At 49.0% G+C, this 23,046-nt stretch overlaps 1 protein-coding gene across 1 annotated transcript in view; it reads left to right on the top strand.

The window, feature by feature from the left end:
* dlgap1b (discs, large (Drosophila) homolog-associated protein 1b) overlaps positions 1-22,623 on the top strand; it is an 81,145-nt gene extending 58,522 nt beyond the window's left edge. Inside the window, 6 exon segments of the mRNA XM_062479849.1 lie at positions 11,648-12,018; positions 12,243-12,325; positions 16,238-16,674; positions 17,757-17,848; positions 18,164-18,316; positions 19,048-22,623. Of these exon segments, the coding sequence (XP_062335833.1) occupies positions 11,648-12,018; positions 12,243-12,325; positions 16,238-16,674; positions 17,757-17,848; positions 18,164-18,316; positions 19,048-19,263 (1,352 nt within the window). The 3' untranslated portion in view covers positions 19,264-22,623.
* Positions 22,624-23,046: the final 423 nt, after the last annotated feature.

The raw sequence follows: 23,046 nt of genomic DNA, 5'->3' as shown, positions 1-23,046 counted from the left end.
GGCTTAACCTAGACCACCACAACAGCAATACTTTGTAGAGTGCCAAGTTGTGTGTGTGTGTGCGTATCACTGATAGAACCAGCCCCTGGTTTGCGGATCAAATATACAACGTAAACGAGAATGAATTCCGCCATGTTGATCTCATTAGGGTTCATCATGATCGATGATATGATCATTTGGGCTCTGCTTGATCATTGATTTCCTCTTTCTCCCTCTCTCTCTCTCTCTTTCTCTTTCTTGTGGATGCCTTGTTGTGTTGTTATTGTCCACCACCAGAGGGCGATCACACCCTTCCAGAGAAACGGACGCTGGTTTATGGATTCTTGTCATCCTGTAGTCAGTGTTTGTGCGTGTGTGTGCGCGCGGGTGTGTTTCCGACACGTTTGCACTTTCGCGAGCACGCGTGGGAGCAGCCTGTGAGTGTGTGAGGGAGCTGAAGAAGGGAAAAAGACATCAAGCAACACTCAATAATGAGCTGTTTCTGGAAGGTTCCTCCTCAGAGCTCCATTAATCCCTCACACCTATTCTCCCTGAGCTGCACTAACCTCCTCATTCATCCCCCACCACACACACACACACACTCACACACACACACACACACACACACATACACTCTCATACACACTCTCATACACACATGGCCTCCCTCTCTATTTCCTGCCATTCTTCCCTTAATTACAGGGACAGATAGAGCCCAGTCTTACCGGTGCACTCTGCATGTGAAATATACCTGTCAGGGGATCAAAGCTGGCATCCTTGAATTATTCAAAGGGAGGTGTAAATTAAACAGCCAAGGCTGTGCTGTCATGGAAGTTGCCTCTCTTTTTCATCCTCTTTTGCTCTCTTTCTCTGAATCATTCTCTTTTTCTGATACACAAGCACATTTATTAAAGGCTGTTTGTTGTAGCTGTCAGAGTGATACACTGTAAGCTTAAGCCCTCAGATGAAGGTGGGACACACACACACACATGCGTGTGCTGTCACAGTTGAAGCTTTGATGGTGTGTGTGGGTGTGTCTGTCAGGAAATGAAGGCTGGGCTGGTCCCAGGGCATGTGGAAACATACGTTTCTTCGCCACACACACACACCTTGATGTGGTTGATCTAGGGTTACCTGTGGGTGAAGAGAATTCCACCTTGACATTTGATAGCTGAACACTTGATCACATTCTTTAGTGTGTATGTGTGTGTGTGTGTGTGTACAGTAAACCACTGCTTGTTTTTGGCCTTCCTTGCTTCAGCTGCAGGATCAGACGCTAGATCTTCGTTCTGTCGGGTAAACTGTCATTTGGCTCTCCCGTCTTCCCGTCGGAAATCAACGGCACCTGATCTCGTGTCTCGGCCGCTCAGTAATTATTCTCTCCTGTCGCGTCTGAGAATGCGAGCCAGTGAGAACTTGCACTGTCGCTCTCAAATAACACGATGCGAAACCACTCCGATCTCTTTGATATCGCCCCGCCTGAACCTGGGCGTGCAGCTGGCCTCCCAGAGCTGCACCACAAGCTGGCATAACGGTTGCAGCATGAATCCCGTTCTGCTTTGACACTGTCCAGTCATGACGTTCTGCTCAACATATTTGAAGGAGCATTTCAATATCCATTGTATTTCTTAGAAGAGGATTTCAGTAAGGCTTTGAAGCCCATAAAACGCCTTGCACTGTGGTCTCACAGCAAAAAGGTATTGGGTTCGATTCCCTTTTGGGGTTCAATGCTTCGGTGGGCTATCTTCCGGGTCTTTCTGTGTGGAGTTTGGGTGTTCTCCCCTCAATACAAACCTCAATGCAAAACAGACCGCTCTCCTGCCCATGTCCCTGGCCAGGCATGAGGCGAGGACTTGGACCTGCTTCTGGCTGCCCTTGGAGGAAGGACTGCAGAATGGGAGAAAAGCAGAGAGGGAAATGTATTGATGGACAATCAAGCTTCTGTGTGTGTGTGTGTCCCCCTCACATCGCATGATCAATCAAATGTTTCTTCTTCTTCTTCAAAAATTGCCTTTGTACCTTAATTTGGCCAATAGGGGGTGTAAGAGGCAACCATTTGTTATGGTAGAGAATTGCTTGCAATAAAGTCATGCTACATTTGCATGTGGTGAATTGTTCACACATTTTATTTAGTGTTGTCATTTAATTTTCAACCTACAAAAATGTTCATTTGGGTACTTATCTTAACTAAGGCTGTATCTCCAATGGGGCAGCTAGTTTTGCGACTGTTGGGTTTTTCAGTTTGCTTACGACTTAATTGTTCCTTGTTTGTGTGTGCCGGGGGTTGGAATGCTTTGATTGCTACCACTTGGGGAGGAAGAGTGGCATTTGGACATCTTTTGACACAGGAAACGCAGGGCCAAAAATGTCATCCACCCCTCTCTGCTCTCTTGGTGAACAACAGAAATATAAGGAGAGAGGGAAAGAGGGAAGGGGTGGGTGGGGTCTGGGAAGGAGAGAGAGAGGAGATGACAGGGGTGTGTCAAACTCAGCACTGACACAAAGCATGGTCACCGCAGCCCACCCCGTTTCAGTCTTTCGACCACACACACACACACTCACTCACACACACACAATATAGTCACAAGTAGGACTTCTGTTTTCTGAGTCACCAACAATGCTGTTGTTAAACACATAGGAACCCCCCCCCCCCCACACACACACACACACACACACATACATACAAAAACACACATATATGTCTCCTCCTATCTTAAAAATGATATAAATAATTAATATGTGCCCTGACACATGTAATCACACATTTGCGACATACAGATGGAACTACTTTTCCCATCAAAAGACTGGGGAGAAGAAAATAAACAATACCATATTCCTGCCATTAAAGCTTACATTGCAGAAACGACGTCTTCCAGATGTGCTGCATCGCCGCTGGGCTGTCTGCCCACCCACACATATCCATCCGCCCCTGGGGTAGTTAGTCGGTTCAAATAGTCCCTTTCAGGTAAGCTAGTTGGCTGTCCTTGAGGTAATGATCTCTAATTTCTGTCTTTGTCTGCCTGTTGTGTTTTGGCATCAGACCCCAAAGTAAAGGCCCTGCAGGATTTCCTCTGCTAGAGAGGATACACGCCTGGACAGGGCCCGCTCGCTAGCTCTGTGGTGATGGGAAAAGGCAGAAATGCTGGGTGGAGGCTTTGAAGTCAACCCCATCCCCTCCGTGAATGAAGTAGCCTGGATTAGTGTCTGCAGGAACGTCATTAGTCTCTCCAGCGGCGTAGGCTATCCCCAGTCAGAAGAGAGACAACTTTGTGGAATGAAACTCTACCATACGCTGTCTCTCCCTCTCTCTCTAAGTGGTGTGGGGCTGGGATGTGACTGGGTGGTTTGGGGCTGTGCAGTGCGGGAGGCCTGGTCCCAGCACAAATTAAAGACTGCTTTGTGAAAGTCCCAGACTCGACTACAGGGTAGGGTTAGTCTGTGTGTGAATGTGTGTGTATTTTGTCTGGGTGTGTGTGTGTGTTCGTGTGTATGTGTACCGGAGCACTCCACCAATCCCAAGAGCCCGTCCCTCTTTTTCGAACCCGTCATTAACAAAAAGAAGCCGCCACTCTCCTCCTGCACACTCAGAGAGGGAATGCATTCCTCCCGTCCTCTCTTTCCTTCTTCCACCCCCTCTTTTTGCTTTGCCGCTTCACCAGCCATGCCTCGCAAGGAGGGGGGGGGGGGGGGTTTCTCAGCCCGAGGGGACTGATTCCTTCCGTCCACAAGTTTTTAAAGACTCCACTCCTCCCCCTTTCTGTGAAGGGATCGCTGGGTGGTTTGTTCTGGCTAGTATGTAAGAGGAGTGGAGAGGAGTGGAGAGGAGTGGAAGAGATCAGAGGAGAGGGAGCAGGAGAGAGGAGGAGAGCGGAGGAGAGGGCATGAGGGCAGACCTGAATGGGTCTGAGGAATGCAGGAGACCAACGAGCACACCCAGCAGGAGAGAAGGAATGCAGGAGAGGCTATTGTCTCTACCCCTTCACCCCCTGTCCTCTGCTAGGACGTAAACTCACTCACACACACGAAAAGAAATTTGCGGGAAAAGAGAACCTCTCACATGTGGGGGACCCATTTGAAACTCTCTCTCTTTCAATGTCTGTCGTACACACTGGGGTTGTATGCGTGCACACACGCACACACACTCTCCCTGAGCTGCACCCTCTCGTTTTTCCTCTCCTCCTTTTGACAGGATGCGGGGGGGTCAAGGGGTCAGAACAGGAGACCACAAAGAGTGTGTGCGTCAGTATGGGCCTGTATTCTTTCTCTCTCCCCCCCCCCCCTCTCCCCACTCCTTTGCCGACCTTTCCTCCCCTCCCCCACCCATCCCACCACCACCACAATCAATCCCTGACGTTTACTTTTGGGCCCCCAGATGGCTTTAGCATTTAGCCCGCCTCTCGCTCTGCCAGGATTAGTGAAGGGCCTAGCAGGCCCAGCTAGCCAACTCTCTCTATCTGTCTCTTTCTCCCCCAACATGTGCAAGCGGTCAGAACAAAGAGCGTCAAACAGGCAAGGGAAGGAATGCGAGACCCCAGACCGCGAAGCGATACTCGACACTGACGTTGTCGTGCATTCCTTCCAGAGCAAACTTTCTACAAGCCTTCCGAGAGGCTTGTAGAGAGACAAGCTGCACACAGTTTCCTTTTTTTTCTTGTTCTTTTGCTGCAACATAATTGATTTGTCAGGGTGTTTCATGTTGTGTATTTATTTTGAGGCTCACATCTTCTTCTCACATTTTCCCAAATGCATGGGTTTCGTTTTTTTTGGGGGGGGGGGTGGTTTGTGAGAAGTTTGAGGAGTGATGAACTTTTGACCACATTCCAGTGTATTTGTATGTAAATACGCCTAGCCTAGCACTTAGCAGTCATCCTTCTTGCAATGACATGATGTGGGCATTGTGCAGAGAAGGGCTGACTTGAGTGTCTGCAGGCTAATCTCTTGCACAGCGTGTTCACCATGGAGTTCTGCAGACGACGGGGTCTCCTGTTCCTCAGTGTGGATGAGAAGGTTCTCCTGTTCCTCAGTGTGGATGAGAAGGTTCTCCTGTTCCTCGGTGTGGATGAGAAGGTTCTCCTGTTCCTCAGTGTAGATTATAAGGTTCTCCTGTTCCTCAGTGTAGATGATGTACGATTGTATTCTGCGGGCCGAGCTCTGCACTTGTGTGTGTTTGTGCCTCCGGTCTAGGGCCATGCGGTGGTTTGTATTTTTAGTCAGTGTACACACACACACACAAAAGGTCTAAGTGGACTGTATTATTCAGTTAGCGGACTGTGTGACGGCAGTGACAGTAGTTGTCACAGGAGGGTAATAACCCAGGGGTGAACAGGCGGACATAGACACACACACCCTGGTAAGATACATAGAGGGGGAATCATTAACCTGCATATGAGTCAATGTCTCATGTGTGTGAGAGAAACACAGAGATAGAGAGAAAAAGAGGTAGGGGATGAGGATGTGGGAGGTGAAGAGCATTAATTAGAGGATATGAGTAGGTGAGGACAATCCTAACAGGCCTAGGATTAAATAGTCAACCCCTCTGTTCAGAAACAAGATTGAGTTGGTGTAGAAACCCTTTGGTCATATGGGGACAGTCTATTATGGGTCTATGAGTAACTGGAATAGCCAATTATTTTGCCTTTTTTGGACATGATGTGACTCACCTTACCGACCTATGCTGTCATGACAGATGCATGCAGTGTGTGTGTGTGTGTCAAAGGCACCTAGCCCACTCCGCCAGTCAGACAGAGGAGAGATGAGTGAGAGTTTTGCGTGAGTGTGTTAGCTTTAGCATTACGAGCAAACGGGCAAAGTTTACGCCCTGTGTAGCAGCAGGAATGTTGACATTTCCGAACCAATCTCTTTTCTCTTCCATCCTCCATTTCTACCTCTTTTCTCCCCCCCCCTCCCCTGACATTTCCTCAGTCTCAACCCTCCCTTTCCCTCTCCTCCCTCTCTACCCTCTCCAATGTCGAGTCACTCACCACAGGTATCTCCCTCTCTTTCTTTCTCTCTTTCCACTCCCCAAGGGCCTGTTTTCTTTCCCTTTTTTCCAGGGGCCGAGACAATGGAGTGATGTGTCCCTTCATGTGGTTGAGGGGAGGCTTAGCTGGGCGGTGGAAACAGAGACAGGCAGCAGGAGGACAAAAGAGCTGGGCAAGAAGTCCTTGTGGGCCGGGCCTTCATGAAAAACTCATCAAACACTCTGTCCAAACACTCCCAGTCACCTGTGGGTTGAATTACCCCACACTTATTTCAAGTTGTCAGCGTGTAACTCTTTAGATAAACGGAAGCTGGTGTAGCTCGCAGGGCTGTCAAGCTATACCTGAGCTCATCCCTGTGAAATAGTTACTCTCGACACACACACACATCTAGCTGTTAATTTGACCCAGGTGTGTGCGCATGCACATCGTGTGTGTACATACTTACCTAGTTTTTCCCGCTCTGTGGCTGTCTATTAACTGCCAGTCCTCTCTGCCTGTTACTGATTGACAGCAGAGCAGAGCTATAAAAGAGTAGAGCAGGTAACTTAAAGACAGGGCTTTCTATTTGAACTTATGGCTGTATGGAAGTGGGTTAAGTAGATCTGAGTCTGTCTATTGCCTAACACATAGCAGCTGCTTGCCAGATTTGAAGCTGTCAGTTGTAAACAGTCTTATCAGATAGGCTTGATGCTAGCAACACTTTGTTGACACTGAGTTTGCGTAGTAGGGAAAATAGTATTCCGCTGCGTTGACACTGTATTTTGGGGGGCCTTGCAGTCTAAATAAGATACTTCTTATACTTCTTCACAGATACTGTGTTAATTGTTTTTGTTAGGTAGCTACATGCGCATTCACAACATGAGCCTGTTTTTCGAGTCACCTGAAAGAATTCCCAGAAGCCTTCATGTCAGTCGGCGCCACTCTGTCACGGATGTCAGAGGTCAGCCAGGAGATCTGTGCTCTCCAGATGCCTGGGTTCTCTCAGACACAATAGTTCTGTTTGTGTGTGTGCCTGTGTGCGTGTGGTGTGTCTGCAATGTTTCTGTGTGGCGTTTTCAGAATGAAAGGTAACATTGTTGTTCTCCAGAGGGATAACAGAGTTCACAGTGAACTGAAAGACTGCCACATCAATGTTGTCTATCCGACAGATTCATGTCAGTCCTTCAGTAAACTGGTGACCAGTATCTCCTGTGCTGTGACAAAGACTATAAAGACACGGAAATATATATAATTTTTTTATGTTTGGAAGGTGTCAAAAAGAAATATATGAGAAAGCTAAGAAGAACCTGTCTTTTGAGTAAGCATTTGGGAGTAAACAGTAGCCAGACTAAGACTTAGCCCACGGGCTAAAACCCTCGGTGTTATGTTTCAGTTAGAAAGCACTGGCACGTCACTGTTTTGATGCCAATTAGCAAGAAAAAAACGTAGTTTTCTTTTAATCTGTAACTACTTTTGCCCGTCCCCTGGGTCAGACTAAATAGCAAGCCCGTGTTTAGGCTTGTTTCCGCGTAGCTTGCACTACAGACAGCAGCAAGGTACACAACAGGGCTCTTACGCCGTTTAGCCTCGAAGCAACCTTCATGTTGCTGCCACGCGTCGCCATGGAGACACTATCACAAAAGGCTCCAGCTGGCTGTGTGTGTGGTGTGAGCGTGAGCAGACGGAGACAGCCCCCCCCCCCCTGTTCTCCTCCCCTCTCCCCCCTCCCTCTCCCCAGACCTCCTCCACTGCCCTCCCTCCTCCTCACCCCTTCTAGCCTGTCTGGAACCCCCTTGCCGACCCACAGCTAAGTGCCATGCAGCTGGACTGAGTGTGTGTGCGTGTCTCACCCTCCCCCCTTCCTGTCTTTGTGTGTGTTTGGAGAGGAGCTACGGTTGTGCCCTTGGCCCCCACGCGAGGGAGCTCAACGCTGCCTGCTAGATTGTTAGCCTGACTGCTCTTAGGAGGGCACACAGACACATACTATTTGAAACTCATATGAACTCATGCAACATAGAAATATAGACCCATTTAACCAAAAGACGTGATATTAACTGCAGTCACCGCTCTTCCTTTCTTACACACACACACACACACATGCAGAGCACTGAGGCTGTTGTTAAAGTTGTAAAGTCGTTTTCAAAGGGTACACTGAGATCAATGAAGCCATAGGTAGTTCTGTTTTTGTTCTCTCAGGGTAGAAGACATGAATGGGAGCTACACTGTGGGTGTGTGTGGGTGTGTGTCTGTGTGTGGGTGTGTGGGTGTGTGTGGGTGTGTGTGGGTGTGTGTGTGCTTGGGGTTTGATGCAATCTACCCTAAGGGGGAGGGGGCTCACCAGGAGAGCAGCTATTCACACCCCACTGTCGGAATGGGACTTTTGAAGCATTCGTCAAAGAGGGATTTAGGAAAATGCCAGTTTTGTCATTCACAAACTCTCTCTCTCCTTCCTTCTCTTCTTTGGAATGACAATGCATGCAGCAGGCCTGCCCTCTGAAAAGGAGTGGGCAAGACATTTTGACTTGGAAAAACCTTCTTAAGTAAAGAGAGTGTGTTGTTTTAAATAGAGAGCACAAAAGAAGGAAAAAGCAAGGGAAAGAGAGTGAGAGAGAGAGACAGAGAGACAGAGAGAGGGGGAAAAAAGTCTCATCCTTACTTAACCGACGGAGCTTTGGAGTCCAGTGTCACATTCCCTCATGTCCTTCTGATCAACAACACAATGTCCTTGAGACTGTCTGAGCATGTGTGTCTGTCTGTGTGTGCGCATGCCCGTGTGCGCATGCCCGTGTGCGCATGCCCGTGTGCGCATGCCCGTGTGCGGAGGTGTATTTGTGTGTGTGGGATCCTGGGAGTCCCTCCTGCTATCACTCTGTCCCAGCTGCCCGAACATCAACATGTTTTTTGGAAACTTATCAGGCTGACTATTTTGTTCTGTGATTTTTACAGTGGAGTGGAATGCTGTGGTAACATGTGGACAACTAGAATGTTACTAGGGCTTTTCCTTGCATAGTCTTGCCTTTATCTGACTTGAGGCTGCTCAAATCTGGAAATGGTTTTCTCCAGTAGGAGACTGTTTATGTTCATTAAGTGGTTGGTCGCATACTGACGTTTGTGCACACATTCTTACTCGCTCAGTGTCTCTCTCTCTCTCTCTCTCTCTCTCTCTCTCTCTCTCTCTCTCTCTCTCTCTCTCTCTCTCTCTCTCTCTCTCTCTCTCTCTCTCTCTCTCTGTGTATATATATATATATATATACACACACACACACACATAAACAGCATATACTGTAGAGTATAGACATTTAAATGCACACATACAGACACGTAAACACATACAGACCACAGCCTTCCAGTGTCTGGCCCAGGTCAGCCCTGACAGTATTCTCAGATGAATGGGGAGGTTATCAGTGGCAGGAAGTCTGCTGTCTTCCATGATGTGGTCAAACGAGTTCAAATGTTTGGTTGCTCTGTGTCAATAACCTGGTGAATCAGTCAGTCTGGGTGTGTGTATGGTGTGTGTGTGCGTGTGTATATGTGCGTGTGCGAGATAAAGAAGGTGAATCTGTCCTTGATTGTCTTCTTGTCGGTTTGTGTGTGCGTGGTATGTTGCGAGCGTCTTTTCGATTGTGTGTGTGTGTGTGTATTTACGTGGGCATGTTTCGACACCTCCTGAAGTGTGTTTGTCTAACCTATCTAGGCATCCTCAGCCCCAGCCCTCACCCCTCGCCTGGCCAGCCAGCCCACTGACACACAGCACTGCTGCTGCAGAGCAACACTATCATGTTTCATGCAGTCTTTTTACCGAGCACATGAAAGACATCTGTCTCCCCAGACCTGTCCTCACACTGATATCCTCAGACACAGCCCTGGTCGATGACTTCAGGGGATTTCCACCCCCCCCCCCCCCCACCCCCCATAAAAAATACAATAAATCTAAAACGATTTAAACTAACATTGAATCCTATGATCTCCTTGTACTGGCACACAGGCAAGAACTTGTGTGGGTGTGGGTGGTTTTGTCTGAGTGTGTTTGCATATCTGAGAGAGAGAGAGAGAGAGAGAGAGAGAGAGAGAGAGAGAGAGAGAGAGAGAGAGAGAGAGAGAGAGAGAGAGAGAGAGAGAGAGAGAGAGAGAGAGAGAGAGAGAGAGAGAGAGAGAGAGAGACAGAGAGAGACAGAGAGAGACAGAGAGAGACAGAGAGAGAGAGTATGTGATGGTATGTCTGTCTGTGTATGAGTGTGCGTGTGTGTGGGTGTGTGAGAGTGTGTGTTTATGCTTCTGTGCTCCTGTACTCGGTGACCCTGGCAGAGATTAGAGGTTTATGTCAGACACCGTTCCCAGACGTACATCAGCAAAACACCCAGGACAGAACAAGCCATTTAGAACTGTCCTCAGGAAACACTCATTGATTCGCACGGAAACTGTTTTAATTACAGGATAAAACCCTTATGATAATAATAATAATAATAATAACAACCCAATCACTTTAATAAGACATCTTTTGACTTTTACACATGATGAAGCACAGTTCTCCTTTCATTCCGTGACATGCGTCACAGACCATGAACTCTCCGTGCTGGCAGAGACGTCTCCTGCAGTGTACTCATCTCAACACCGTCTCACCTGCGCCTCCGACACGTCCAGAACCTGAGCTGGCCTCCGTATTGTCCGGGACCTTTTGTTTTGCGTCGGCGGGGGTTACCTGTGATGTCATGGTCCTCCTTCCTTCCCGTTTCGCTGGGAGTGGCAAACAGGCACTGTTGTAAAGCGGTGTCGCTGCAGAAAGCCGTGGGACATTTGTCTTGTTTTTCCCGCTCGGGGATTAAAGGGATACAGGAAACACGCTGTCCTACTTTTCAGCCGGAGTTGAGGGAGTGACCTAGATCTGATGACAGCAGGGCGGGAAATGGAAATCCACCAGCGAGAGTGGCTGCTTTATTTGAGTGCGCGCGTGTGTGCGCGCGTGTGTGTGTGCGCGTGTTCGTATTTGCTGCTGTGACAGCTCACCTACAGTGCTGTGTTCAGTGCTGCAGCCTGTGTCTGAACATGAAGGCTCTCTCTGTACATGCAGGGCCGGGCCTCCTGGCTAACCTGTAGCTGAAATATGAGACCAAAGCAGAGAGGGAGAGGGGAGAGAGAGAGAGAGAGACAGGAGAGAGATAGAGAGAGAGAGAGAGAGAGAGAGAGAGAGAGAGAGAGAGAGAGAGAGAGAGAGGGGGTAAAACTCTACAAGCACCAGAGGGAAACTGGAGAAACACATGGAACACGAGCCAGTAGAAGACTTTGACAGTGAATCATTGTGATTTCTTCTTTTCAGCTCCTTAGAGAGAGAGGAAGTTGCGCTTCCTGCGACCTGTTGTTCCACCCCGTGGACCCCTGTGTCGGTGACATCACCCATCTCTGTCACGACCCGTGGGACCTCCCCAGTGCGCTCGCTCTGCGCAGCACAATCAACTGATTACACATGCATGCAAGAACACACACACACACACGGCTAAATAAAGACCTGCTCGTCTGCTCTGATTATGCAAAGCATGACAGGGCAGTGTGTGACAGGACGGCAGCTTTCTGATGTACCAGATCACTAGGTCAAGTGAACAGTAGACTAATCCCTTTAGCAGGTTAGTCAGCGCTCGGATTAAGACGTCTGTCTCCCGCCGCCACGTTTTATAACCCGCGTTTGTCTCCCCCCCCCCCTTCTCCCCCCGTAGTGTCATCATGCATCACCACCTACAAGAAGACCCCTCCCCCGGTCCCGCCCCGCACCACGCCCCCCAAGCCCTTCATCTCCATCACCGCCCAGAGCAGCACCGAGTCGGCCCAGGACGCCTACATGGACGGCGGGGCCGTGCCGCGGACGCACCTCTCCTCCCAGCCGGGCCTGTCCAACTCCACGGAGAGCATCGACAGCATGAAGGCCCTGGCGGCCGCCATCGAGGCAGCCAACGCCCAGGTCCACGGGCCGGCCAGCCAGCACGTCACCAACAGCACCGTCACCGTCACCGCCACGGCCGCCGTCGTCTCGGCCGACGGCAAGAGGGAGAGCGACGCCCTGCGCAAGTGCCTCTCCATAGGCATACAGGTCCGTCTGGCCCACGGCACGAACGTTTGCAGTGTTTTCGGAACCTCGATTTGGAGGGAATCTGAACATGTAGGGGATTGAGAGTGGATGGCTTGCTGACTGATTTGATTGTCGACCGTTTCATTGAACACACGTGTTCTCTATGTTGTTGGAATTTTGTCTGGGCACAGCAGGACGGGAGCCGCCTCATGTTCACGTTCCCCCCCCCCCCCCCTGTGTTGCAGGTTGATGGGCCCGAGGAAGCTGTTGCTATAGAGGAGCATTCCAAGTTCCAGTCTGTCGGCATCCAGGTGGAGGAGGAGAGAAGGTGAGAGGAGAGAGAGAAAAACTGAGTGCAGGACAGAGAGTTTGTGGTAAAGGTAAAAAGAATGTCGTATGAGAGAGAGAGATAGATAGAGACGGAGAGAGAGAGATACAGACAGACAGAGAGATACAGAGAGAGAGAGAGAGAGAGAGAGAGAGAGAGAGAGAGAGAGAGAGAGAGAGAGAGAGAGAGAGAGAGAAAGAAAGAAAGAAAGAAAGAAAAAAAGAGCCACAGAGAGGTGGTTGTATATAGTGAACCCCCCCCCCCTCCCCCCCCCCACCCCCTCCAGCAGCTGTCCCCAGCTCAGAGGAGCCTGACTTCAGATCCCCCTCGGTCGGTAAGAGGGCCCCTGGTGACAGCTGGGCCCGGAGGATGTGGTGGAGGGGAGGGGTGGGTGTGTGTCTGTGTGTGTGTGTGTGGGGGGGGGGGGGGGGGTGACTTGACAGCCATCTGTTGCTACAGTCATTGTCATGCAGGCAGGCAGCAGGCTACTTTACGGGAAGTGTGTTGGCGGGGCGGGGGGAGGGCGGGCGGATGACAAAGGAGCATTTTGGCTTCTTCTTCTGCTCCCTGGTGTAAGCTACGACACGGTCAAGTCCAGCCCCCCTTCTGTTTAGGCTGCACGTTGAGCTCCGGGTGTCTTTCTGCTAGCTCACATAAGGGGGAACAACTGACACACGCATTCTCACACACACAAAGCTCTCTCTCACACACACACACACACACACACACACGTACACATACACACACATCATTTTCATTAGCTAGAAGGAACCTTTCCTGGTTCCTTGGGTTGAAAGAAATGTGTCACACTAACTGTTACGTACAAACACACACACATGTGACCCACTACAAATAGTGACCACTCTGTTAGGCATCCACAGCTGAGAGGAGGTGACCAATTTGGCCTCCTGTTGTAAATTGATTTCCCACAATCTACAGTGGCTTGCTGTAGCAACCGCTGGTTTCTCCTCACACAAATCCAGCCCCCGCTATACACACACAATATGCTCTCAGTATTGGTTCAAGGTCAGGGCCGAGCGTCTACTTCAAACTGAGGAATCTGAGGTGGGGTGGGGGGAGGGTGTTCTGGAAGGGTCTACGCTGACTGACCAAGCAGAGAGAGGGAGGTACAACTCCTCTCACCTGCCAAGGCAAACATTAACTCCCTAAGACTTTTCAGAGGGTCCACTGAAGCTTAGGTTTAGTGTATCTGTGTGTGTGTGTGTGTGTGTGTGTTTGTGTGTGTGTGTGTGTGTGTGTGTGAGAGAGAGTGTGTGTGTGTGTATGTGTGTGTTTGTGTGTGTGTGGGTCCTGGGAGGTCCGGGCTGAGTGCCCCCTAACACTGAATTCCCAGACAGTGAGAGTGCAGTTCTGCCTCGGCCTTTCCTCTCCGAAAAAATGAATACCGTCATCTGTGTGTGTGTGTTTGTATGTGGTTTATGTGTTGCCATATGAGGTCATAACCTCACCTTAGTGTTTGAACTCGGCTTAAGCCAAACCGAGAAGGAGTGGCGAACAGTAAAAGAGATGAACGCTACAAACGACGTTCCCTGTGCTCAGACACGTTTACTCTCAGAAACCGCTCTTCGAATACATCAATCCCCCCTATCCTTTAAGACCTGAAGACGTTAGCCCCACTACATGTCTTTTTAAACAGTTTACCAACGCTAATCTGCCAGCACACAATGCAGACGTGTGCAGAGTGAGTCTGTCAAAGGGTGTCAGTTTCTTCCGTACGTTTCCTAGAACCAGGTGGCTTTTGCAGTCACCGGAGATCTGGAACGTCAACCACCGCTCTCGGGAATGACGTTGTGTGGAGGTGGTCTCAGTGACTCCACCATGCACACCAGCAGGCCCTCACAGACCTCCCAGGGTGCTTCTCAGTGTAGGTGGAGAGGCCAACCGCTGTCCAGGAGTAGCCTACACATCAGCCCTCGCTCTCATGGATATTAGCATTAGCATGTTAGCTAGAATGCCAGCCTGTTTTGCTTCAGTGTGAGGGGGGAAAAAAAGTCCAGCAAGTCTGAATGTGAGAACTAAACTATCTAAAATGTCTATTAACCTATATTAACCAAAAGGTCAACTAGGACACATTGTAATGCAGCAGAGAGGAAATTATACTGTCTGGAGCAGAAGGGCTGGCTTCCCTCAGCAACCTCTTGATGTGATTTACTGGGCTCTCTGAAGCATCCCACCTGACTGTAACTAAAACCTGTAGAACACATTGTGCCCCCCCCCTCCTTTGTCTCTCCTTCCCTTCTTCCTTTCATCCCCTCACCCTTCTTTCTCTGTCAGTCTCTGTCTTTCTTTTTTGCTTTCTTTCTTCCATCTTATCCTATCTACCTATGTATGTCTGTCTCTCTCTCTCTCTCTTTCTCTCTCTCTCTCTCTCTCTCTCTCTCTCTCTCTCTCTCTCTCTCTCTCTCTCTCTCTCTCTCTCTCTCTCTCTCTCTCTCTCTCTCTCTCTCTGCTTTCTTTCTTCCATCTTATCCTATCTACCTATGTATGTCTGTCTCTCTCTCTCTCTCTCTCTCTCTCTCTCTCTCTCTCTCTCTCTCTCTCTCTCTCTCTCTCTCTCTCTCTCTCTCTCTCTCTCTCTCTCTCTCTCTCTCTCTCTGTGTGTCTGGCCTGTGTTTGGCCTTGGCTCCTCAGGAAGTTGTTAGCAGACTGATAGAAAGCAGACTGAGGTCATTACGACTGCACACCTGCTATGAGGAGAGTTACTCTTTAACTGCTCTGCACACACACACGCGCGCGCGCGCACACACACACACACACCCTTACACACACGCTCTCTGTTTTATCTAAGCCAGTTCTCCCCCGCTCCCTCTCTTGTCTCTCTGTCTGTGTTCACGGAAGAGAGGAGATGAATGGCCGACGGAGGTGTAGATGAATGGGTAGAGCAGAGGAGGGTGGGGGGAGTGGCTGGAGATGGGGTGAGGCAGACTGATGGAGGGAGATCTGTCACCCCGCGGGCAGGTCAAGCCAGGGTGTATGTGTGTGCGTGTGTGCGAGTGTATTTACGTGTGTGTGCTTGGGGGTAGGTTTTTTTTCCTTTCTTTGACTGTTTGTGAGTGTTGATCTGTAGTTGTGTTTCTTATACACGGTCTGAAAAGTTAGCTGTCATTGAGCATTCAGTTGGCTCATCTCCCACTAACACAGCTCCCTGCATTTGGCCTCTCATTCAGAACTGTGTGTGTGTGTGTCCTGGTTGATTCTGTCTGTGCATAACAGTGTGACAGTGTGTGTGTAGGTTGGCACATTACACTGTGGGACTTGGCAAAAGGATCTCTTTACAGGCACAAAGGCTCTTGAGCCAAATAAAAAATGTCCCTACCCTGGCCCCCTACAACACACACACATACACACACACACACAAAGCTAGTCCTGAGGGTGTGTTATCAGCACAGAGGCAGGGTGAGTGATGACTACACACTCCAGTGCCTCTGAATCAACCAGGTGACAGCACACACACACATACGTACACACGCACACACACACTCCCGTCAAATTCAATGCTATCTGATGGGATCTGTGTGTGGAAGCAGGGCCTCCATCTGTTGGAGTGTCACACACATTTGTCTACCCAGTGGTTTGAGCTGGTGTTGACGACCTGGTACTTTCTAAAATGACCTGAACTGTACCTGAATTATCTCATACAGTAAGAAGCAAACAAATAAGTAACTTTAGAATGTAATTTTTTACCTAGAATTTCAGACCCAATGACTGACTGATAACATGACTATTTTGATTTTGTTTTCAACTGTATTTATGATTTGATGCAGCCTGAACAGGCTTTGACTCGACCCATAGTACACTCCAAACAAAGCTGTTTAGAAGGACCGGCGCTCCATTCGGTGTGACGGCGTTTCCACGGCACGCGCCAACCCTGCGCTCTCCTCCCTTCTGCAGCTACCGGCGGATGACCCGCTCCAACAGCGTGACCGCGGCCGTGCAGGCCGACCTGGACGACCCCTGCGACCCGGCCGGGGTTCCCCTCCCCCCCCTGCGCCACTGCGCCACCATGCCCCGGCAGCACTCCCGCGATGCCGCCACCTCCACCGTCAGCATCCAGGGCTCGGGGAACCACTACCACGCCTGTGCCGCCGACGACAGCGACAGCGGAGACGCGGGCTTCGACCCGTCCATCCTGCCCCCGCCCGACCCCTGGATGGACAGCGTGGCGGGCCACGGCCCCGACGACTCGCTGGCGGGCGGGTCCGGGCGCTCGGCGTGCCGGAGGGACGGACGCTGGTTCCTCAAGCTGCTCCAGGCGGAGGCGCAGAGGATGGAGGGCTGGTGCAGGCAGATGGAGCAGGACGAGATGGAGCACGAGCTGCCGGAAGAGGGTGAGCCTGCTGGGCGGGGGGGGGGGTTTGGCGCGAGTGTGCGCCCCTCGTGCCCGCTCCTCCCCGTCTCTCTCTTTCTTCCCCTTCTCTTCCTGATTGTCTCTCCCTCCGTCTCTCTCTCTCTGCTCTCCACGTGTCACAGACTAAGTCAGTGTTAGACAGCCCCAGAGCTCCTACAATGGCTGCTTGTTGCAGGGGCTGTCAGGCCCCCTCTGGTTGTTCCGCAGACATACCAGTCCTAGTTAACAGTGTAGAGGAAGCCTGTGGGCCCAGGGACACATCTGTCTGTGAGATACACTGTTGAACCCCCTTTCATCACACACACACACACACAGCCAATAAGTCTACAGGGGTTTTCATCCAGCCAGCCCTCTTAATGAGCTTATTCTAGGCAGCTGCCAAACTGTGCATGTGCGCACGCACGCGCCCCCCACACACACACACACACACACACACACACACACACACACACACACAGTCTCCATCTCTCTTTCAAAGACACACACACACTATGCAAAGTTAGTACGAACAACACTTGGCACAGGGGTGGTTCATGTCCTCACTATGTAACTGGCTTCTTCTCCCTCGTGCCATTGCGATTCCATCCCCCCAAATGCACAGCCCCGTCCCCCCACCCCTCAAATCAACAGACAGTCTGTTTTCATTTGAGGCGGATGACTGTTTTCCTGTGCTGTGATTATATTTGAGTTTGGCCTGGAGGCTGCTTTCTCAGGACATACCCCCTGTCCACCTCAGAGCTCGGCGGGAAGCTGGGCTTTGTTGACTTGGTGCGCAGGGTAAACACTCCCACCTCTCATCAAAACGCTCAGTTTGAGTTCCCTCCTTCCTATGTTTGTAGTCGTCCGCTCTTCAAAAGGCTGGCTGCTGGACGGCACGCCTCCGACAGGACTGGAGGGAAACCTTTCATAGCGGTTTAATATGTACATCGCCTTTTCGTGGTTCAGTGAATAATTGTGTTTGTTTGTTTCTTTGGTGTGGTTTTGTGTCCGACGCACGCGTGTTTTTCTTTGGTGTCTTCTGGGTGTGTGTTTGTGTGCGTGTGTGCGTGTGTGTGTGTACAGTCCTGGGGAAAATCCGCAGTGCGGTGGGGAGCGCCCAGCTGCTGATGTCCCAGAAGTTTGAGCAGTTCAGGGAGCTTTGTGAGGAGAATCTGGTATGTAACCCCCCACCCCCTCCCCCTCGTTACATCACACTGCACACAGATAACACTGATAACCCCTGGCTCATACGTAGAGCCTGCACGTGGAAAGAATACTGCCTCATCATGTGACTGTGGCTCTAGCTATGAGAGGAGCAGGGAGGATTCTTTTATTATGTGTCATTGGAGCACATCAGACGAGGTGAAGGGGGTGATTCTGCATTGGTTGCTGTGTTAGAATACAGATTGTGACTTTCTGTAGGTCCTGTTGTGATTTTCATGAACCGCGGTGTGTGTGTGTGTGTGTGTGTGTGTGTGTGTTTGTCTCAGAACCCCAACGCCCACCCCCGGCCTACCTCCCAGGACCTAGCAGGGTTCTGGGACATGCTGCAGCTGTCCATTGAGAACATCAGCCTCAAGTTCGATGAGCTCCACCAGCTCAAAGCCAACAACTGGAGACCCCTTGACCCCCCCGAGATTAAGGTGCCCCCCCAACCCCCCACACCCTAAATGAACCCTACAACTCACACTGATTCATTCAAATCTGTACTGATTCGTTCAGTGTCCATACGTTTCATATTGGAATGCCCTTTGGGTCTGCATGGCTTCACACTCATTGCTGTGTAATTGTCACACACACACACACACACACACACACAGGTGCACACCTATTGTTTTGTGTGCGCACTCATTGTTTCAAGTGCACTTTTCGATGTAGCATGCCAAGGTGTTGTGTGTGTGTTCCTGACCTGTCGTGTTGCCGGTATGCTTGCCTGACCACTCGTATGTGTGTGTGTGCTTTGTGTGTTTTGTTTGTCGACAGTGAGACGCATTTGAGAAGTCACTCTACCCGCCATGCACCGTGTGGGGACGGGGGGAGGGCGGCCTCTCCGGCCCCCCCCGTCTCTGTCCCCCCGCACACGGCTGCCACCGCCACCCACGCACTCTCTCCCCGCGCCACCGTCAGCCATAACCTCATTCCGAATGCATGCAAACGGACGCGACACCGCACGGCACCGCACCGTACTCTCTCTCTCTCTAACCCAATTCAAGATGGCTGCTGTTGTAATGTCTGAAGCGCTCGCACTCGGAGTGCTTCTTGCGTCCGTCCTGTGATGTGTTAAGCTCCAACCGACCCGGGACGGGTGAGGTTACACCCAACCCCCCCACCCCCCGTAATCCGACTGTTTGAATGTTTATTCATCCTCATCCAGGAGAGACGGATGGCCCCTCCTGTGCCAAAGAAGCCCCAGAAGGGCCATCCTCCCCTGGCTCGAGACCGCTCCCTGGAGAGCTCCGAGCGCCAGCGCCTGGAGGCCCGAAAGCGCCTTCTGGCCGCCAAGCGGGCGGCGTCCCTCCGACAGAGCTCGGCCACTGAGAGTGCCGACAGTATCGAGATTTACATCCCGGAGGCACAGACCAGACTATGAGACGGACACACGCAAATTCAACACACAGAAACGCACACGCAGACATGTGACATACATACAGGTGTGCTCCAGCACCTCAACACACACACAGACACTGTAACACAAACTGTGGCACTGAATGGCTAGGGTAGGGCTTGTAATATAACCCCGTCTTTGTTGACTTCCCATGAACAGGGTGGGGTCTGTCAAGGTAGTGTCTGTTCCTCCACAAATGTATATTTATTTATCTATTTATTTATTTACTCTCCCTTAGGAAAAACAAATCTTAGCTTTCAGCTTCTGTGTAGCACTCCCACGGCACTTTTTCCAGACATGTGTTTTGTGATCCCTTCGTTCTCCACGTTCAACACTCCATTACACGACCTGTCCTCCCAAAGCAGGCAGGTGTAGCACTGGGGCGGGGCACATATCTCGTTACGGATGTATTGAATTGGCAGAGCAGGAGACGGGAGGGTGAGATGGACAGCGAGGGAGAGGGACAGGGAGAGGGAGAGGGAGAGGGAGAGGGAGAGAGAGAGAGAGAGAGAGAGAGAGAGAGAGAGAGAGAGAGGGAGGGAGAGGGAGAGATGGGAAGAAGGAAGTGAGAGAATGGTACAGAAAGAGAGGTATGAAGAGAGATTAAAAAGAAACGGCGAGAGAGATAGAGGAGCAGAAACAGAGATGGAGGGAGAGATGGAGAAACAAATGGAAGTAGGAGAGAGAGAGGGTGGACCTAGTATTGCAAGGGCGTAGCAGGTCATCCTCTGGATTGTCTCTCCTCTCCCCTCTCTCTTTTTATTCCATCCACTGTCAGTGAAAGCATTTTAATATAAGACATAGCCACACACAACAAACCGAGACAACATATACACATCATATACCATGAACACTCCTCATTTGAATTCCAGACAAAGCTGTACGTATTGTATCAATCAATGTAGGCCACGCCAAATCATATATTTCACACTTTCATTGAAACTCAATGAATAACAAAACACAACAAACATGTTTTTACAGGTCCTCATGCTCTCTACCATTGTTTTATGTGGTTTAAAGTTCTCCTGTTTGGTGTGGCCACAGACAAATGTACGTATATATGTGCAGTTTTTAGCATTTTCAGATTCACAACTAATCTTGACACACTGGGTTAGGGGTGGTAGATTAAGTTATTTATATTTTATATATCTATCTATATCTACCTATATTATCTATATATATATATACCTTATATAAATATACCTATATTAATATGGGTCTTATGTAGAGTAACCAAATAACTTCACAAGAAAACAGCCATGTCTTAAGACAGGGCTGTTGTTCTCGAGCCTATCCCAGGGGTCAGAGGTCACAGGCTCAGGCAGGTCACCCAGGTGTGATTTGGTTCTGGAATAAGCAATGTTGGTTTGAGGTCAGGTGTGCTCTGTTGGTGGATCTGGAACTGTTTCTTCAGAGAAATCATTAAGTTCACAGAGTAGAGGAGACACCTGTGAAATCAGGGTTCGTCACAAGAAGGTACGTGTGTGCATCCGACCGCTTGTACGTATGTGCGTGTGTATGAGTGTGAGTTTTGAAGGTTTGCTTGTGTGTGTGCTAGTTACAGAGCAGGTGCCGAAGAGACTGGCGTAGCGCAGTTGCACCGTGCGTGTGGAAGAGACTTGTGTTTGGGGGTTTTCATGCTTGTTTAGAAAGTGCTTCCTTTTTTTCAAAGGTCAAATGTTTTCAAAGATCAAATGAGGCCCGATACTAACAAGCAAAGTAGCATAATCGACACACTGTAAAACAAAAACACTGTACATCATTTTAAACTGAGCTATACATACTGTTACCACTGTATTATACGTATGCTGACTCAAGATCATTGGTATATCATTTATTTATTTATTAATCTTTTTGTCTATCATATTGTACTGAAACCATCAGGTATCCTTGAGTTACCTACAGTGAGGTCATCGCTAGTACAGATATCATGCCCAACATGTTACAGTATGTAATTGTGTTAACAGAAATAGGTTAGGTTGACAACTTGTCAGGCAAGATGGATGTTCTTTTTATATGTGTGTGCGTGTTTCTCATTTCCCATGCTAGTTCCCATGCCAACTTTTTAAAAGTGAACGTTTATAGTATTTTATATCCATGTTTTATTTATTTGGAGAAAAAAGATTGTTTATTATGGTGATTATGATTATTATGCACTGAAAAGGCCCATATACTGTGTTTATAATTGTTCTATGTTTTCTCTTTGGCATGACAGGCACTTTTATTTATTTTTTCAGTAATCAGCCTTAATTTCTAATGTGATAGTTGAGCACAAAACAGCCTCAGGGGAAGAAGCATATAATGTGTGTGTGTGTACGTGTTTTGTTCGGTGTGTGATATTCATGCCTGTGTGTGTGTGTGTGTGTGTGCTATAATTGCATCCCATGAAAAGGCTTCGTCTCCCACTGTAAACACACCCACATGATATATCATGAGGTTACATGGGGAACATCATATGAGTGGAAGTAAATTGTGATCAAGTCCTTTTTCATGAAAAAAACCCTGTCAGGAAGCTCCTTTCCCCCCATGCAGATGTAAATCAGTTTGCCATATCAAGACGTTTGGTCCACATGGATTTGAAGACAGATTTTGAGCTACGTTACTTTCATGGCCTACGGTTTTGATCCTAGTTGTTGGGTTGGTACCTATGTCCTTGTTTTCAATGTAGTTACTCTAGATGGGTGATAGGTGCTCCATAGGCACCTAGCAAAAATCGCTTGCCATTTTTGAGAGGGATAAGGATGTTATTTATAGAAGTAGTCATAGAGAGAAGTATTCTGTTTCTTTGTGGTGAGGTTATAATGAGGTCACTGTACTGTATGATTTGATTTTTTGGAGGACACTGGAAAAGTAACCCTAGATTTACCTTTTTGTCATTTAGGTCCAGGTACTTTTGATACTTCTTCTTTTAACTCCTGTATTTGAAAGAATTAAATTGTTGGTAAAAAAAATAAAATATTTATGTTTATTATATAATAACATATCATTATACCCTGCATACAGGGGGTCGAAATAATGAACAGAATGTTGGATTGTGGGTAATTGCCAAACTAAAGACTTTGAAACAATCCTGGCAGTTCTGAGAAAGATGTAGCAACAAGAAAAGCATTCAATGAACATTTGTACATAAATGAATGTTTCCCTAATGTAAAACAAAACATCAATCAAATAACATATTACGCAGATATACATTTTGTAATTAATGTTATTACACTGTTGATGTTATGGCACGTGTATGAAAATCTATCAGCATTAAAAAAACCTTAATGCCATCATTGTATTGTCGCTGACTACATATATTCGAGTGCAGGCTAAACATGTGTTCCCACTTTGCACACAATTAAATCAGATTAGAAGTTCCCCTTCTGTTTTCTTGGCTTTTCCCTACCGCAGAGGCGGGACCCCACAATTAGACTGTAGTTTTGGCCTTGGCTTGGCCCTGCAGGAGCACGACATGGTGATTCGTCACTACACACATCAATCAACCTCGGCAGGCAGCGAGCTGACCTCAGCGGCCAAAGTCCAGGGGGGAAATCATGGAGGCAGGGACTCACAAAAACATCTTTCCTTGATTCCTTAGTTCATTCTTGCTTGCTCCTTTCCTCCTTGCCTGGTTTCTCACACGTAGTAAGGGCCCAGGTTCCACCCCCTTCTGACTGTTTTGAGTTTCAAGGAGCCAAGCCGACTGACGTAAAAGAAGGGGAAGACTTTTGAGACTCCTCTGTCAGTCTCTCAACAGATGTCCTGCTGTTTAGGCTCTACAGGATG

This window comes from Osmerus eperlanus, chromosome 15 (assembly GCF_963692335.1).
Source record: "Osmerus eperlanus chromosome 15, fOsmEpe2.1, whole genome shotgun sequence".
Lineage (NCBI taxonomy): Eukaryota > Metazoa > Chordata > Actinopteri > Osmeriformes > Osmeridae > Osmerus > Osmerus eperlanus.
The sequence above is the reverse complement of the archived record's forward strand: the minus strand, read 5'-3'. Positions and strand labels throughout refer to the sequence as shown.